This window comes from Hydractinia symbiolongicarpus, chromosome 10 (assembly GCF_029227915.1).
Source record: "Hydractinia symbiolongicarpus strain clone_291-10 chromosome 10, HSymV2.1, whole genome shotgun sequence".
Lineage (NCBI taxonomy): Eukaryota > Metazoa > Cnidaria > Hydrozoa > Anthoathecata > Hydractiniidae > Hydractinia > Hydractinia symbiolongicarpus.
The window spans coordinates 9,526,622-9,544,785 of NC_079884.1; the positions used below are offsets into that span (position 1 = coordinate 9,526,622).

At 33.0% G+C, this 18,164-nt stretch overlaps 2 protein-coding genes across 2 annotated transcripts; one reads left to right on the forward strand and one right to left on the reverse strand.

Moving 5' to 3' along the window:
• Positions 1–1,159: 1,159 nt before the first annotated feature.
• LOC130662578 (receptor-type tyrosine-protein phosphatase R-like) lies at positions 1,160–12,276 on the reverse strand. The gene is made up of 17 exons (XM_057461471.1): positions 12,136–12,276; positions 9,255–9,475; positions 9,063–9,176; positions 8,203–8,376; positions 7,596–7,715; positions 7,115–7,482; positions 6,871–6,945; positions 6,647–6,746; positions 6,262–6,343; positions 6,038–6,108; positions 5,800–5,839; positions 5,565–5,662; positions 5,005–5,136; positions 4,455–4,606; positions 3,741–3,801; positions 3,437–3,489; positions 1,160–3,022 (listed from the first exon to the last, which is right to left on the reverse strand). Exons 1-17 carry the CDS (start codon positions 12,206–12,208, stop codon positions 2,812–2,814), a joined length of 2,145 nt encoding a protein of 714 aa, XP_057317454.1. The 5' UTR covers positions 12,209–12,276; the 3' UTR covers positions 1,160–2,811.
• Positions 12,277–12,302: 26 nt separating this feature from the next.
• Positions 12,303–18,080, forward strand: LOC130662579 (phosphatidylserine synthase 2-like). Its single transcript, XM_057461472.1, has 10 exons — positions 12,303–12,574; positions 14,031–14,135; positions 14,339–14,421; positions 14,530–14,597; positions 14,798–14,932; positions 15,172–15,336; positions 15,588–15,665; positions 15,801–15,956; positions 16,871–17,016; positions 17,381–18,080. The coding sequence occupies exons 1-10, from the start codon at positions 12,444–12,446 to the stop codon at positions 17,649–17,651; spliced, it is 1,338 nt and encodes a 445-aa protein (XP_057317455.1). The 5' UTR covers positions 12,303–12,443; the 3' UTR covers positions 17,652–18,080.
• The last annotated feature ends 84 nt before the right edge of the window (positions 18,081–18,164 follow it).

The following is an 18,164-nucleotide window of genomic DNA, read 5'->3' on the forward strand; positions in this document are numbered from 1 at the left end:
GAGAGAGCACACTCTAAATGTACACGAACAGCAAGAACTGCAAGCACGGTTGCTTCATCAACAGCATATACAGCAGCAACATATACAACATCAACAACAACTCCACCACCAACAGCAACAAAAACAACAACAGTTATTGTTACAAAAACAACAACAACAACAACAACAACATCAGCAGCAGCAACAACAACAACAAAAGCAGCAACAGCCCCAACTTGAAGACGACCTGCAAAAACCATCGTCACCACAACCAGAAAAAGAGGAGCAACAAAAGACAATAAGTGAAGATATACCAATGGAAGAACCAGAAAATTCGAACGGCTCTGATAAAAAAGCCAAAAGCGTCGATTCTATCGATGAGAATACAACTACGATGGAGAGCGAATCTTTGGAAAAATCTGAAAACGAAAATACTCCTTCACAAGAGGAATACAGTCATCTAGACTTTCTCAATGACACGTGCAAAGGTACAACTGAACTATTTACACCTTATTCGAAAGAAGAACAATCCTCTGATAAGGAGACTTCTGAAGATACAGTAGATCTGTTGACAGAACCTAAAGAAGCAGCGAAAGCCACAGACGCCATCAGCATGTTTCATGGCGAACTAGACTTGAATAGTGAACACAGTTACGATAACTTATTTAACGGTAATTCGGACGAACACTACTTCCAAGCTTTCAGGGAGAACAATTTACATCTATTGAATGATTTGAACGAAAACAAAATGGACTCCGGTGAAGATATTTTAAAATTATTACACAGCCCACTAGATTTTTTAAATGATAAATTTTTGAAATAATTAAAATATATTTATTTGACATATTTTTATAAATTGTAATTTAACAACATTTATTAAATTAAATTTTTTCATTACTTTTACTGTTTTTTGTTGACTAAGAAAAACCGGCACATAATTCGCCTTGTTCAAGTTTGAGCCTAGGGCGCCTTAGGGAATTTGATACTTAAACTCAGTTCCTTATATAAAAATAAGACTACTGAAATTATGACATTAAGTCACATCGAACAACCAGATTGATTAATTGATCAAATTAATTACATTCTCTATCGTTTGCAAGTTCCAAGCAGAGAAGGGTGTGGTTTGATCCTGTTATTCGCAAAGAAAGTATGCGAACATTTACATCATAAAAAAACACAATTATGTTTTCAAAGTATGTATTAGAACTAGAATATCGCTTTTATGAAAACACACTTAACTTCTATACCCAGACAACAAAACACAATAATGAAGATAGCTTAGCAGGTAGGTTTGTCAAAGTACAACGAAGAAAAAAAATCCGAAGCAAATAGACTGCGAAGTACTTCTTCTTAAAAGAACCTGTTTATAAGAAACTTGTTTATAAGAAACATGTAATTTCAACTGCTGCTAAGTCAAGGCTATTCTCAACACAATCCTAATTATAACCTCTCTACGGACAAGTTAAACGTGTTCGTGTATAAACACAACGATAAAAAAAATACATTTACCAAATGTTCACTCGGATGAACGCTCCATTCCTATGGATGCGCAATATTGAATAAAACGTTTCCTGGTCGGCTCTTTTTGAATCTTTAAACGACCGCCTCTCTTGTTGAGAACACAACTTCAAGGCGCCCGTCAGTTTCAAAAATACGGAAGCTTATTCAAAAGTGTAGTTAACATTTTTCTTTGAATAGGCCTCATCCGAGTAAATATGGCTTTCAATAACGCAAGTATAAATGTAAATATAAACTATGTTGATAGAGAATGTGTTTATCCCTCCGATGTTTATCCCTCTGATGTCTATCCCTCCGATGTTTATCCCTTAGATCTCCAATGCTTATCCCTCCAATGTTTATCCCACCAATGTTTATCCCTTAGATGTTAATACCTCCGATGTTTATCTCTCCGAGAGGGATAACAAACCGCACAGATTTTGTCTTATTTTCATCTAATATTTCCAATATATCTAAATTTTAAACTAACATTTTTTTTGCGCAAAAATGTCCACCTGTCGTAAAATAAATTTACTCCACTATAATTTCGTCCATAGATATTTGATAAATATATGTTAAAAAATAACTTTATATATATATATATGTTTGTGTCAAAAAATAAAGAATATGCAAATAATAACAACAAATAATGCGACGAGAAGATTTTATAATGCATTGGTATTTTAGTACTATTGCCAACTGCGAAAAACAAATATTTTTATTAGGATGCTTACTAAAAAGAGATGTTTTTACTTGGTTTCTAAAACTTTGTTTCAAATAATTATATGATTAAATTAACTATAACACAAAATTTTATACCGAAATACCGTAACAGTAAAAGAATTAAATTTGCAAACATTGCCTCATCGCTAGTGGTATGTGTATGAATAGAAGGTTCTCAGGATACGAATTCCATTCATGTTAAAAAAGCAATTGCGTAAGGAATTTACACAGAAATATTTCCTGTTTAATTTCAAAATATTTTTCCCTGATTCTTCTTGACATTTTATTTTTTACATACATTTCTGAATTTGCTGACTTTATCTGACTAAAACTTAAATACAGGCAACTAACATTTTCCTATTTCCAATTTTTTCTTAACCTTAGAAAATTCTAAATTCTTTGTACGGATTTAACGAAAAGTATTGCATAATGGCGAGTAAACAGTTGCATAATGTCGAGTAAAAAGTTCGAATAATTTCCCTTTATCCAATATAATTCGAGGGTTTTTGCTCGTTTGTCTCTGACTTCGGCGCACCAAAATAAACATGGCAAATACAAATCACTTGACGCACTTTCAATCACAAAATTTATTTTATTCTTCATTCATTATTACTAATTACCAAAAGAAAAACCTTTGAATTCAGCGTCTCCTTCGAGAGAGTCAACCAGCGAGTCTTCCGACTCTCGCATTTCTTCAGCGTGTTCTAACGACGACCGACTCAATGAGGGTGAAGAAGATGAAGAACACCGTTTACTTGTCCAATAGTGGTACAAAGCTTTGTGAATAAATATATATTGATGATCTTTATCCACCATGCCTCCCCTAGAAAAGAAGAACAAGAAAATGTGAGCAAAGTTTAAACCAAAATAATGCTTCGAAAAACAAGATGGTCTGATATCTCCCTCATTTTATTCCCTCGTTTTTTTGAAGTCAGGAATGGCCAAAAATCAAATTCGCATATTTACTTCTATGCTAAAATAACATAATTTAATAAAAATATGATTTCTAAGATTATCAGGGATTTCAGTTTAAAACAATAGGTTTACAAATAAGAATAATGACGAGCCTGATTAGAATCTTGCTAAAACGTGTATTGGTCATTTTAGTTAGCACAAGATTAGCAAATTTAGCTGACTTTTTTGAGATTATAAAAAGGTGTGTAAATTCCCATTCTCCGATCTAGCAGACACTGTAATTCACACCTTCCTCCGAATACATAGATCTGAAATTGCTTACCTATCAATTCTCATTCTACTGACTATTTTTAATATATCTACTTCGTTTTCTTCCTATAAAAATAAATAAATGCAGAAAATTAAAACAGGGAACAAATCTGTCCACGAAAATTATAAACAACTAGAAGTTAGCTTGTGGAAAAATACTCGTACTTGCTTCTTTGGTTCACAAATAGACAACGGATATTATTGTAATACTAGTCGTCAACCTGTGGAAAAATCCACGGAGTTTCCCGTCCTTTATATATATATAGCATTCCGTGCCTCTGTAACAGACAGACAAAGCTACATTATTTTCTACTCACGTCAATTTGCGACATCCCTAATGACAACGCAATAAAACAACCAGTTCTGCCGCGACCAGCGCTAAATAAAAAAAAACTAGTACAAGTCCAAAAAATACACCAAAACATACATAAAATGATACATCTCTGAAACATTTTAGTTTGAATATTATTGTCTTAAACATAATTAATTCGCAGTAAAAATTATTTCAATAGCGTAAATTAAGTATTCTCCACAAAGAGAATTAATGTAAATCTTCGATTAAGCGCCACCCTTTTAGAAAATTTTTTAAAAATAGTGCCCCTCTTGATGAGACGCCTTAGAGCATACACTTTTATCACGAAGGGGCCGCTATTCTAATTTGAGCAAGCCAAAAAAATAGCTGAAACTAGTGTAAATTTAGTAATTAAAAAATAGAAAAATTTAGTCTTTTTGCAAGATTGCAAGGAGAGAAAAGATTTAAGAGTGGCGCAATCGTTCCCTTCTTGATAAGGGCCTCTCTCGTTTAAGCGTCCCTTTTGAATAAGTACGAAGAACGACTTAGTATATCGAGTATTTGCGGTAGGTTTTTGTTACCGTTTTACGTCTGTCGTTACCGATTTACGTGTATCAAATTTCTATTGACGGAAGATTTAGAGGATTAAAAAGAAATTTAGTTGTGTAAGAAGTACAAAAAAGCATTCTCAAGAAAAATAACAATTTTTGAACGTTTGAATAGCTTCAACACCACTCACCTGCAGTGTATAACAACAGGTCCAGATTGTGTTGACTGAATCTGTCTCACATCTCTCGTTAAATTCACCACCTGGGTGCAATGCTTAGGTACTTTATGATCTGGCCATCCAGTGAACCAGAAATGAGTAACTTTACGACATTCTTCAGAACCCTAAAAATGAATTGGCGTCTGCAATCCAGGCCATCTTGAGTTTGTATACTGTTTTTAAACACCAGGTTTCAAATTAACACCGGAATTCGAATAAAGACCGGATTTCAAGTTAACACTGAAATTCAAATAAAGACCGGATTTCAAGTTAACACTGGAATTCAAATATACCCAGGGTTTTAAATGAACAATAGCTAGATTTCAAATAAACGATTAGTTTAAACGAACGATAGATTTGGAATAAACTTAATAAACGATTTTCTCTTGTCAACCAGAAATCCTCAAGTTGGCACTACGTTGAAACACAGGGGTATAAAACCTCCTTGGTTAAAACAATATAAAGTTTTGTTCAGCATCTACGGTAAAACAAAAACAACAATGTTACTTAAATGTAAACTTACTTTGTGGGATGCGTAAAGCGTTAGTATTTTATATCCATCTCGATTCATTTCCGAATCATACGTCACAACCACGTCGCCGTACGTGATCTGTGTTACGGTGTCAGGTGACGGCCAATATTGCATGCATTTATCCTATTGAACATAATTTAAATGGAAATTAAATTTGACATGTCTTCAGTGTTAATTTATCGAACTCTTAACTTGATTTTAAAATTATAGATTGCATAAATTTTGTGCTCTATAATGTCACAATATTTTAGAATTTTAAAATGCATTTTATTCAGTTTCCAGATAAGTGTTCTTAGCCACAGCATTAAAATTGTTCCAGACAGAAGCAGGTTATGTAGTTCAGACAAGTCAACGGACATCTTTCGACAACCAATCAATGTTTTCAAGATGCTAACATCTTTAGTATCACGGAGATAAAACATATTGAGCATCGACATCCCGAAGTTGGGAAATGTCAACGAGAACATTTTAATGTAAAACGGCCTTTAAAATACAAGGCTGGATCAGAAAAAAACATAATTCTTAAAATATTAAAAAGATTTCAAATTTACCTTATTTTTTTCTTTTAGTTTTGTTATCATGACGATAATTGAACAGTTGTATTGCCAAATCATTAACCAAAAATCTGCCAATGTACAAGTTAATGGCCCTAAAATAAATTTAACAGATGTGTGCAAGCTAATTTATAGAACGTACGCAATATAAGGGGATTTTCGTACCATATTTCATGCTTTACCTGTATGGCTATGTACATATTTCGTGTCTATGTAATCATTTTATGCTTACCTTGTGTGGCTATGTATTGATTTGGCACCCCATTGTAACCCTAATGAAAGAGAAAAAAGTTAAACGATGGATTCTTTTTCTTTCTTTTCCCCTTTTCCTATTATTAAATGCAAAGTTTCAGTTCAGTTTGTCACAAGCAAGACACAGAATAAACTAAATCCCATCACATCACATAAACTACACAGTGTGCACAAGAAAAATTTTCATTTTTAACATATATTGCTCAAATCCACCTTACTTTAATATAATTTGCATTGATGTAAACAGGACTTTCATCTGCATCTTTTAATCGAACCATGGTTTTGGAATCTAAGAAGTAATGAATCCACTTGTCAAATAAAAGCATGTATGATGTTTGGGAGAAACGACAAACAGTAAAATACTGGAAGTAAACTTTTGCTAATAAAATTTATATTAAATTACATGCTTACAAGTGAGACAGTAAATATAATATGTACAAACTTGGAACTATTTCGGGATATCTGTTCTTTAGACTTGATTTCATATTTGAATCTTTACGAGAAACTGTATTAGGTGGAATGCTCTAAAACAGCAAACAGAACTTGATACTTTTTAGCATGAGGGGTCAGCTGGTTAATTAAGGCAAGTATACGCATTGGCAGGATAGCAATGAAACAAAAAAGTGTTTGTTCACATACATCTGGAAGCGATGCTAAACTCTAAAATACATGTTATGTAATTATGGTTCTGTACACAACTGTAGAAAAAATGACAAATTGTAAAAGGGGCCAACAATATTTTTTTTACAAAAAGCTTGATATAATGTTATTTTTGAAAATATAGTAATTGTATAAAAGGCAATTGTATAAAATAAAAAAAAAATTACCCAAAATTCTTCATGCAGTTCTTTGTCATTATCTTTTAGCATTTGTAATTCTCTATATCGAATACATCTAGATTTCCGTAAAAGGATTTCTTCTGTTGGACTATGAGTAATAGAACAAACAGGATTTTAATGCACCTTAATCAGTACAGCATCTTTCAAATGGTAGTTGATATGCTGGTAATTCCAAAAATGCGATTTTTTTAAACATATATTCTTACGTTTACCTTTCATGTGCAATGAAATCATAGACAGGTGTGACAGGTGATAAATCAATTATCAGAGATGCTGATGATCCACGTCTAAGTAAAAGAAATAACGCACATATACCCCTGTCTCAGGAAATATACAAAAAATTCACTTTAAGCAACCATAGTAGAAAGAAAGAAAGTTTTTATTTCACTTTAAGTTCACTTCAAGTGAGATTTTTACATGTTAAATGTTTTTTTACATAAAAATAACACTGCTCACCTTGATTGTAACAACGTTCTTGATTTATCGCTTGAGCTGTTTCCAGTGCTACCACGAGAGCTACCTCTTACAGATGAACCAACTGGGAATAACAAATCAACTGGTGGTTGCACATAACACGGCGGTGTGGTTTCTATCGGACTATTGAGCGGATAAACCACCTTGTCCTTATACTTTGTTGGAGATGTGAATGAGAATATAGGGGTGGAGTTCTTTTGTGGTGCATATAAAAACTTCTTAGGCGACACTGAGAAAGAATTTCTGCTTTTTATTGGAGATATCGCTAAACTACTATGCCGCCTCGTGTCACGCAATGAAGACCCACTGGGAATTTCACCTTCTTCTATATTTTTCTTTTTCATACACATCTAAAGAAACAACAATAACAAAAACATCTTTATATTTTGATGGCCCTACCTTAAATAATATATATCACTTGTGAGCATTCACTATGGAAGACTACAGAAATAAACATACGTACAACTATAAAGACACAGATGATGACCAACAAAACAATGCCACATATGGCAAGGACGATTGGTAACCATGTGTTGTGTGTGAAAGGTAAAGAAGACATGGACAATATTCTTGCCTCGTTGACCTAAAGATTTAAAATTTTATACCAAAATTAATTAAGTACATGAAATCAAATACGTTTAACTTCTTTGTTATTTCCTAGAGTAATGTCAACACCCTTTTAACAATAATTTGGAGCAACACAACCATAAAACTTGTTTTTCAGTTTTAACATACACATTCCTAAAATTGTGAATTTTAAAGATTTTGGTGTTGCCCTAAAGCATCAACCCTTAATAAAGTATCTTAAGAAATTGGCTTTGGATCACAGAATTATGATAATTTATAATTTTTAGGGTTACGTGATATATACATAAAAACTTATTGCAAGAGATCGTTCATATGGGACTGTATTGGATCACTTCATAACACCATGCCCTTATTACTTACACAAAAAAATTCAATTTAAAAAATGGATAAATAACTCAAAGTATAATATATTCCAAATGATGTCTTTACCCTAGAGAACTTTTAAAGTTACATGCAAATGCACAAAACACTAAAACATCCACCTTGCTATAAAACTTTGTAACATTATATTTTTGAAGGAATCCCCTCATGTTTCCACTTGTCATTAATCTTTCCAACTTATGGGTTGGCACATAAAGCGATGAAGACACCTTTGATAGTTTTGCTGGTATGTGATACAAACAATACAGATCCAACAGCACAGTAGAAACAGCAGACTAAAACACAAATATTTTTGTAGCATTTATTAGTTAATAGTTATTTAGACAAAAGGCCGTCTTTAATTAATTTTTGGTTTGCTGCAGGTTCAGTTGGTTGGCAGATTTTTTTTTACCTTTCTATCAGACAAAAAAAGATTTTATCAGATGTTGTTGTAAATACAATCGTTATTTTGACTTTTTTCTAAACGAGTTGACATATCGGGACATGCTAATGTCAATATATCTTTAAAAGTCTGTTCTTTGTCAAGCTTTAATATCTTGTTTTTAAGAAGAAATGATGATCTTGAAGCTGAACGCTACACAGACATTGGCGCCACCTTACTAACTTGAAAGATGTCAGCGTAAATACATATGGTACATACATGTAAACATAATAGGTGCTTGAAGTGCACTATCATGGCGTAATCTGTTGTTTGATTATTCATTTACTTAGCAATTTGTTTGCTATATTTTTTATCTAACTATACCTATACCTTATGGAAAAATAATTTGAGTCGGTAGTTTAACTGTTTTGGGGTCGGAAATCGGCGAAATACTGGGAAAATAAAAGAATGTTGAAAAATCCCAACCTAAACTTTTTAAGGTTGGCGAGAAATTACGAAGGTCGGTCTGAAAACAAAATTTTTTTAAGGACGGCCTAATATAAAAGCATTCAATGAAATATACTTGGCTAAATTTCTCACCTCACTTGCTTCAGAAATAAGACATCTCACACCTTTGTATTTGATGTGATTTTCAATATCTTGCAGAAATTCTGGTTCAAGCAGCAAAAAATGTTCTAGTGGTACAGCTAAAGTCTTAAAAATGAAAAATGTTAACATTTAAATAAAAAAAACTAAAACGTTAAGGTGATAAATAAAGTTCAATTCACCTACCATAACTAAAACATGCTTCACGTTATTGTTGGAGAGGGTGCTTTGAGTTGGTTCTACTGATTTTTTCACTTCATGTTTTGTATTGTGATATTTCTGTGTTTCCGAATGTTTTATATGATTCTTAACAAGTTCTCTTAACACAGCATCTTTCAATAACTCTCGAAACACAACTCTTTCATACATGTTTTGATCGGTGTTTGCTTCTGAGATGCCAATTGGACCTGCACATCAGTGATAAAAAAGTTAGAGATTGAAATCTTATGTACTGACACAGCAACATCTTAAGTTTTTGGCATATGGTAGGTAAACTTCGGTATTACTCTATTGGTGAGTAGAAAACACTGGTATACTTTGTAACATAACAGCCAGGGTTGTGGATACAAAAATTTGACATTTTAGCATAAGTCTATAAGTCAAGGGCAGGGCAAAGATCTACTCATGTTTGTTAAAACATGGCAAAAAAGCTTAAAAAAATAAGTTACTGAAGTTGTTTATACATGAAAAATACTAGCACTGCTATACATGCCTCACCCTAATTAAATTGTGAACTAGGGGTACGACCTTGTGCTGAAATTGTCTGTACAACAATATCATACCAAGTTCTTATAAATATCAAAGAGTTTGGATCTAATTCGCTTTTTTATTAAAGAATGTTTAGAACAGTTTAAAAATTGAAAGACTTTCAATCCATGTCTAGGGTGTAATCCAACATCCTCAGATCCTGAATTTCAGAATTCATTAGAGAAGCTATTTACTCCAAAATATGGACTTATTTTATACAAGTGGTGAAGGAATAAAATTTCACTATACCTTAAGCCATTCTGGGATTTGGGATTGGGCAACCACTATTTTAGGTTACTGGACCACACTGATATCAGGTAGAGAATTACTTTTTCCTTTAAAGTGAGCAGAATTTTTTTGCAATCACAAACCCTGGTACAATGTTGACACAATAGCAAAGAATTGAAACATTCAATCTGCACCATATACATTTTGTCAGAAGTGTCAAAAATAAAAAAATGTCTGATCTTTGCCACTTCAAGGTCAGAATGTGCGAGCACTTAGGGATATCACATCTTACAAAGTATCCCTAAGTGTTAAAAACCTTTTAACAGTTATCATCCATCTGCTGTCGGAGTCATAGATAGAATGTGATTATGCTCCATCGTTTCGTAATTTTACTGTGTTATGCAGGGAAAGTAATGACTATTGTAGCATGAAATTTTCTATTGCTGTTGATATGCAAATTTTATTTCAAACGACATGTAATTTTTAAAAAAACCTTTTGTATTTGATCATTTTGGACAAGGTGCGGATGTCACCAAAAACTTTTTAAAAAAATTGGCTTTGTCGAAAAAAATTTGTAATCTTTGCTCGTTTAATGTTTCCTACATAACCGGCCATTAGAAACAGTATAAATTGAGAAACAAATCCTTTTTTCACAAAATTCGCCAAATGTTAGGACTTACAGCGCTTAAAGGGGAAGCCAGTTAAAAATCACTTTTTTCTTTTTTTGTTTTATACGTACTCAGAAAAGCATAAGAAATAAAAAAAACTTACTTCACTTGTTTCTCCTATTTAAAATTGTTGTACAAGCCTTCACATATTGAATTTTTTTCGCGTGATTCCATTTAGGACAACGTCTAAGCGAGGGCAGAGAACTTCACGTTAAGACCTATAGCTTACATTAAATCGTTTTTTGTATGTAATTTACGTTTAAATCTTTAAAAAATGGTTAGTTGCTCTTCGTTTCAATGTACCAATCGATCAGAGAAGTGTAAAGAAATAAGTTTTCACAGAATCCCGTCTGTGAAAAAGAAAGAACTCAAAAATGGCTAAACAAAACACATCGATCTACCAAGCGATGGTAAGCAGTGGCATTGCAGGACGCATACAAGCTGATATTTAGTTTGTATGTAAGCAATGTAGACAACATTTTCCGGCTTAAATGATGTACACCAGTGGCTTACTAAAAATAGATGATAAATCCTGTTACTTAAGTGATATCTTCTGTAGTTATGGGTGTCGAAAAAAGTGTTACTTGTGGGATAGGTTCTGTTAGGAAAAAGCATAGAGTCTTGTAGATTGAGGTAAAAGGTAAGTTGAATAAGGCCAGTATAAAAGTGTTATGTTGTATGGAAGTGAGAAATGGGCAGTGAAACAGGAAGATATTCATTGTTTATAAAGGAATGCTTATATGTAAACGGTTAGGTGGATGTGCAACATCAGTTTGAGAGACAGAAAGAGTTCAGAGCTAAAAAGCAGGATAAAAGTATCTGTAGCATTAGGTATGTTATCCAGATAAGATGATTCAGTTGGCTGAGACATTTGGAAAGAATGGAGGATAACTGGGTAAGAAAGTGTAGAGATTTGATAGTATCTGGAGCCAAGTCCCATACAAAAGATTTGGTAGGATATAATAAGGACAGACTTTTAGGCAGAGAAATTTGAGTTAGAACTAACAGTTTAGGTCAGATTGATTATTAATTTACTCCATCCAACCACACTATGGAATGTGGTTGGATGGAGTTGGATGGAGTTAACATGGAATATAGACGTTAAGGGTCAATGAAGATGATAATGATGAAAAATCAAGAGTTTTCCAGTTTGTAAATATTTTGGGCATGTTCAGGAAAGTTTAAGAGTTGTGATCCTGTGTTAAGATGTGCAGCTTATTAGCACCTTGTGCTATAATGTGAAGTTTCAGGACCTTTTAAAGTTACCTTGCTAGGAAACTGACTACACACAAAAGGCTGTGGACCAAGAAGACAGTCATTAGTATGAGCTATCCAGACCACCCTTGGTGATAAACGAAGGACTAAAAGATCCCATGACCAATCGATATGAAACATAAAAACTGAATAGTTAGCTAAGAAATTACCTGCATGAATTGAAAGACATAACGTTGCTAGAAAATTAAGTGCTGCACAGATCATTCCTTTCGCGCAATACATTTAAAACTGCTCACTTCAAAACAAGACTGCGATGACATGCAGCTTGTGAGCAGCCATGATATTCGACGGGAAATAAAACTTTGTTGACAAAAATGCCAAGTTATAAAACCGCGGGTAAAACGGGGGTAATTCGCGGGAGGAACCCCATTCAAAATTTTATGCAAAACCGAAAGCGTTTTGGATTGTTTTGTGAATTATCAGTCGAATATCGTGTCTGGCTAGAACTTTTAGTGAGATGACATTATCTGATACTGTCAGGACAAGAAATTCGATAAGAGAAAGCAGACCAAGGAACGAATACAATAATGAAGTTCTGGCGACAGGAGACAATATTAGCCGTTTCCATTCACAAATATCTTTGTTTGGGTAAGTGCTAGTTGCTAGTATAGTTATAATATTTTGGCCTCAAATATCCCTAAATTTGAAGATAGAGGTTTATCATGACACATCTGTGTATCAGTTTTCTACTGAAAATAGTTTACCCTGATCAGACCTAAGATCACGACGAGCCAAGTATGATCAGCGTAATCAAAATAAAATAGAGCTACTTTGTGCATCACTATAGATAGATCTGGAGCAAGCTGGATTCGACCTGCAGTCAGTAGTCACAAGAACTGACAATATGTTAGTAACACATAGTAACATTTAATTCAATATAGCTACTCTTGTTTCATATAAAAATGTACTTTTAGAGTTTGATCATGTACTAGTGAGTATGCAGATTTGCTACTTTTGCTAAGATCTCACTTTTTTCAAAGATTTCTCACAAAAGGTGTAGCTAAATGGCATCACATGAAAAAAAGCAAGCCTAGTTTTCCTTTTTTTCACCTAGATCTTGCCGGAAATTCATTTTTGATTTTTATATAATTTGAAATTAAAGCATGTGCTTTCTTGAACAATATTAAAAACATCCTCCTCAAGCCTATTTGGGTGGGGCCTTCAACAAATGATTTTCTTCTTTATTATGGACATGGGCTGATTGACTTGACTCCCTCTTCCATCTGGATGGACCAAGAAATATTAATAAAGTAGTGTAGTTCGGGATCTATGTTATAATAAAATAATTTTGTTTCTACTAAGATAATTTCAACAATCCTTGTTTAGTTGAAAAGGGAAACGTAAGTTTTGAATAATAACAAAATAATTCACTAAAACCTCTTACAAGCATAAACCTACCTCTATGTACAGTCAGAATTTATGCAAGCTTTTAATGTAATTATAAGAGTTATTATTATTACTATTATTTACCCCAGATAGCTTTTTTGGCTTCTAATGGTACTGTTATATCAAGGAGAGTCCTGCTAAGGGGATTTTATAGTACAAGCACTCAACTAGACAATTTCTCTAGGATATTAATCCTATTCTCGTGCTGAATTAACCAGAAAGGATCAATTTTATAGTCTTTGACAAGACTCGGCCTAGGTTTGAACCCAAATCCTTCCAGATAGATAATAATTTATCCATAATACATAATAGAATATGTATATAAATACTTTTGTGTTGGCTGGAATTCAAGTTCCTTTTTTGGTTGGAAAGCAATATCAATTAGCGGTTGGAAAAACAGAATAGAAAAGTGACAACCCTGTAATATATATTACTTATATAAGTTTAGGGATAACACATTTTAGAATAAAATGATATGTTTTGGCTCAAGTCTTCGCTGGACATCAACTGAAGCTTGAGCCGGAATATATTGTTTTATTCTGAAATGCCTTTTTCCTTAAACTTATATTATACATGTACACATTTATTGTATTGGCTTACACATATGTTATGTATTATTTATATTTATATTTGTATGTGTATTTTCTTTTCATTTTAGCCAGTCACACACAATCAGTGTTCTGCTTATGTTGATTATTGTCTTGTGTTATGTCGCTGTTGTTGAAAATTCGACAGATAATTCGTCGGAATACAATGCAAAAAGGTATTTCTTTGTATATATAAAAATAATGGTTCTTTTCTTTATGCTATGAAGCTAATGTATGTGAAGTTGACAATTCAGGATCTGAAAGCACACCTAAAACATCTTTCACTAGCACAAATGCCAAAATATTTCAGAATAAGCCAGCAACTGCTTAATTAGCTTTTTATGTATATACTAGTTTCTCCAATACCTGCTTCTTTCAGGGGTGTCATTGCCTGTTTTGCAGTTTTTATGGCGTTCGGAGTAACACAAGTAAAAGATGGACCGTTTCTACGTCCTCATCCAGGTAAAAAAAAATTTTTACTGAGAAAAGTTATCACTTTAGAGTTCAAGTTATCACTTTACAGTTAAATTTCGATTGATGTAGTCTGTAATTTATGGTATATGTTTTTAGCATTTTGGCGCCTTGTCGTGTGTGCAAGTATCATATACGAATTATGTCTAATATTTCTTCTGTTTCAAGTAAGTGTTGTTCATATGCACTTTGTAAAATTGATGCAAATCAGCCATCAATAATAATAATAATACTTTTATTACTTTTATTTTTTGTTTTTTTTTATACTTTTATTTCTTGTTTTTTTTTTGTTTTTTTTTAAAAATGTCACACTGCAACTTCATACTAACAATAAAAATATCCTAATCTTTGCCGTCTTTTCTTTAAGACTGCGACAGATGCGAGACGTTGGATGTCACACATCGATCCAGCTTTAGGAAAGGACTTACCTGAACATGATTATGGTGGTAACTGTTTAATCTATGATAAAAATAACACAGAAAACCCATGGCATAATGTGTGGGTAAGACCTCTGAAAAAAACCTTTAATAGTGAAAGAGAGTAACTGCGTGAATATGAAATCTGTTTCTTTACTGAATTATATTTAAATTGTTAGTGGAAAGGGTTATGACTTACATAAGTAAAGTAAGTTTTAGGTTAAGTAAATTTTAACCCTAAACTTTCAACAACCAAGTTTATTAGTTAGGAGTGAAGTGTATCAGTGGAAGGGATTACGTATAGGTAATTTTTGTTCTTTTTCAGGACAAGTTTGATGCGTTTGTTCCTGCACATTTTATTGGTTGGTGGATAAAAACTTTGATACTTCGGGACTACTGGATGACGTTTATTTTAAGTTTGATGTTTGAGATAAACGAATACTCTCTTCAACATCAACTTCCAAACTTCTCTGAATGTTGGTGGGATCACGTATGTGGATTTTTAATATCTTTTTATCTCTATGGTTTTAAACAAGAAAAGGAAAATTTAGTTAGGACAATAACAAAAGATGAAAAACATTTGCAGAGTTAAGACTTCACAATTGAAATTTGTGTGTCCAGTGTCAACAGTACTTTGCGTACTCATTTTTTCCTACAAATAGACTGAAATTTGTAACACGTGGTAACTATCAAAAAATTTACAGTTTTAATATTATATTATTAATTTGATTTTTTTTTCAGTGGTTCATGGATTTCATTCTTTGCAATGGAGGTGGTATAGTGTTTGGAATGTATACCTTGCATTATTTAGAAATGAAGGTACATTTAATAGACTGTTGAAAATTGCTGAATTGATTTATTTTAAAATGTTAATCTGAAAAGAAAAAGCTATGAAATTAAAGCTCTTCACTAATACTACTACTAATATTTTTTATATTGTTTGATTTGGATTAGAAATACAACTGGCGAGACGTGTTAGATATTCCAACATACAGTGGTAGGCTGTTGCGTCTTGTAGAGCAGTTTACTCCTTACAGTTGGAGAAAGTTTAACTGGAATGCAACGGTTTCTTTAAAAAGATGGTTTACAGTTCTGCTGTTAATTTTTATGGTAAGTGTGAACATGTTTAACTTTTTTTTTCTTCTCTTAAGGGTTGAACAGGTGATCAGGAAAAGGATTTCGAACCAATGATATAATGTTCCCTTAAATATCCATTTGTTCATTCCAATCTTTATTTGCCACCTTAAAATATGTGCTGACGTCACCTATCTGTTTTATCAAAATTATCTCTTAATGTGCTAACTAGCATTCGTTTCAAGTTTTGTGGCAATACGATGCGAAAAATGCTGTCATCCTGTGGCCCACTCCTGGCGCCTACGCCTATTTGGAAGATACATTTGTTTAGGTCATCAGTTAATTTACATGATTTCCTGAAGAAAATAACTCATTCTTCATAGTTATATGCTGACACATTTTTAAGTAGGTCCCACATGCTAATGTCACTAGATTACTCGTACCAGACCTGTTTGATTTTTAACCCCATGCCTAGATTTGTTTGACGGCTTGCCCTTTTACATTAAGGTCCCAAAATTATGGCAATAGGAATAATTATCCGCAGTTTTGGGGCACCCAACTGGTGTGCAGATCTCAAGTTGTTTGATCATTAGCAAAAAATTTAAGAGACCTGGAACTAGCAAACAAGTGTTATTTCGGCATTTGTTTTTATGTTTATCAGTGACTAATATCTATACATTAATGAAGTTATCTTCCGGCGTCTTTCTAACTCTAAAATTACTTATGAAACAAAATATAAAAAATTACTATTTCTTAAATATAAATTCAATTGAATCGGATTCTTTTTTAAATGAGTCCAACATCATTTTTAAACTCGTTATCCCCTCAAATTAGTTTCGAGGAGTGGTTTAGTTCACCCTTTTTAGAAGCAATACTTCACACCTGTAGTCACAAAAATGATGATGATATACATTTCTGAACAGTGGTGATGTGACTCTTATTCTCTTTAGTTTTCATTAGCGGAATTGAATGTGTTTTACATGAAGGCTGCGTTGTGGATCCCCCCAACGAATAATCTTATCGGATTCCGACTGGCTTTGTATTCATTAATGGGATTAGTTGCATGCCGGGAAACTTATGATTATCTTAACGACAGGTCTGAATATATATTTTCTTTATAAAAATTCTCTATTCACAAGGAAACGGCATAATATATCGCCCTATGAAATTCTTATGGCATCGAATCGCATCGCTTTTCAAATTCTGTATAAACCACGTGACTACGATAAAAAACAATGAAATCCTATTTAGTTAATTACATCGCAGTTTAATCTGTGCGACACCGTGATTAAGTAAATCGTCGTGCCCAAAGGAAGAGTGCGCTTTAGTGTGAACTTAATTTTTGTATTTTGCCCTATCCTTGTTGTCAGTTCTCGGTATTTTCACTGATCTGCAGAATGTATGATGCTCTTTGGTTCCTGAATTTAAATACGTTTAAGCTGTTTTTCTTTTTGTTTTAGTACATGTAAAAAGTTTGGTCAGCAATCGTGGGTTTTAGCTTCCATCATAATCACGGAAGCTTTAATTTCGGTTAAATTTTTATGGGATGTGGTCACGCTACCTCCACCAAAACATATCACCATCTTTTGGTGTTTCTTTTTAACTGGTGTGTTCGCATATACTTGCTGGCTATTTTTGGTTCGATTTCTCGGTTATGGCCGACATAGTGTTATATCAAATAAGGAAAGTAATGTTGTGCCAGAAGAAAAACCTTCCATAAAATTTGATTGAGTTGTAGTATTTATAGTGTACATTTAGTTTTCGTTTTTATTTACTCTAGGATAATTTTATTTCAGTTTTTCATTTTAGCTAACGACCGTTTTACAAAAAATAAAATTTTGTTCAATTTTTTGTTGTAACAATTACTTGGACCAATCAGATTGTCGTTAAAGTTAGCGTGACCGATTAGATTCGATTTCTTCTGACGTATAGCGTCAATAACCGTTAGAAATAAGGCTTGGAAAACGTCAGTTAGGGAATTATATTATTATGTATTGAGAAAGAAATAGAGAAACTATTTATAATATTTGGTTAATATTTGGTTGCACACATCGCGCGTAAAAAAATTCGTTGTGTAAAATTAAAAAGGAAGGGTATATGCGTGTGCGATCAACTGTTATCATAGGTTTTGAAAAAACTCCGACAATTTTCTGTCATAGTATTTATTTCTACTTAAGAATATACAAAAATTCAAATATATGTACATATTTATAAGCACTCGTATTTTTTCTCTTATAAAATCTC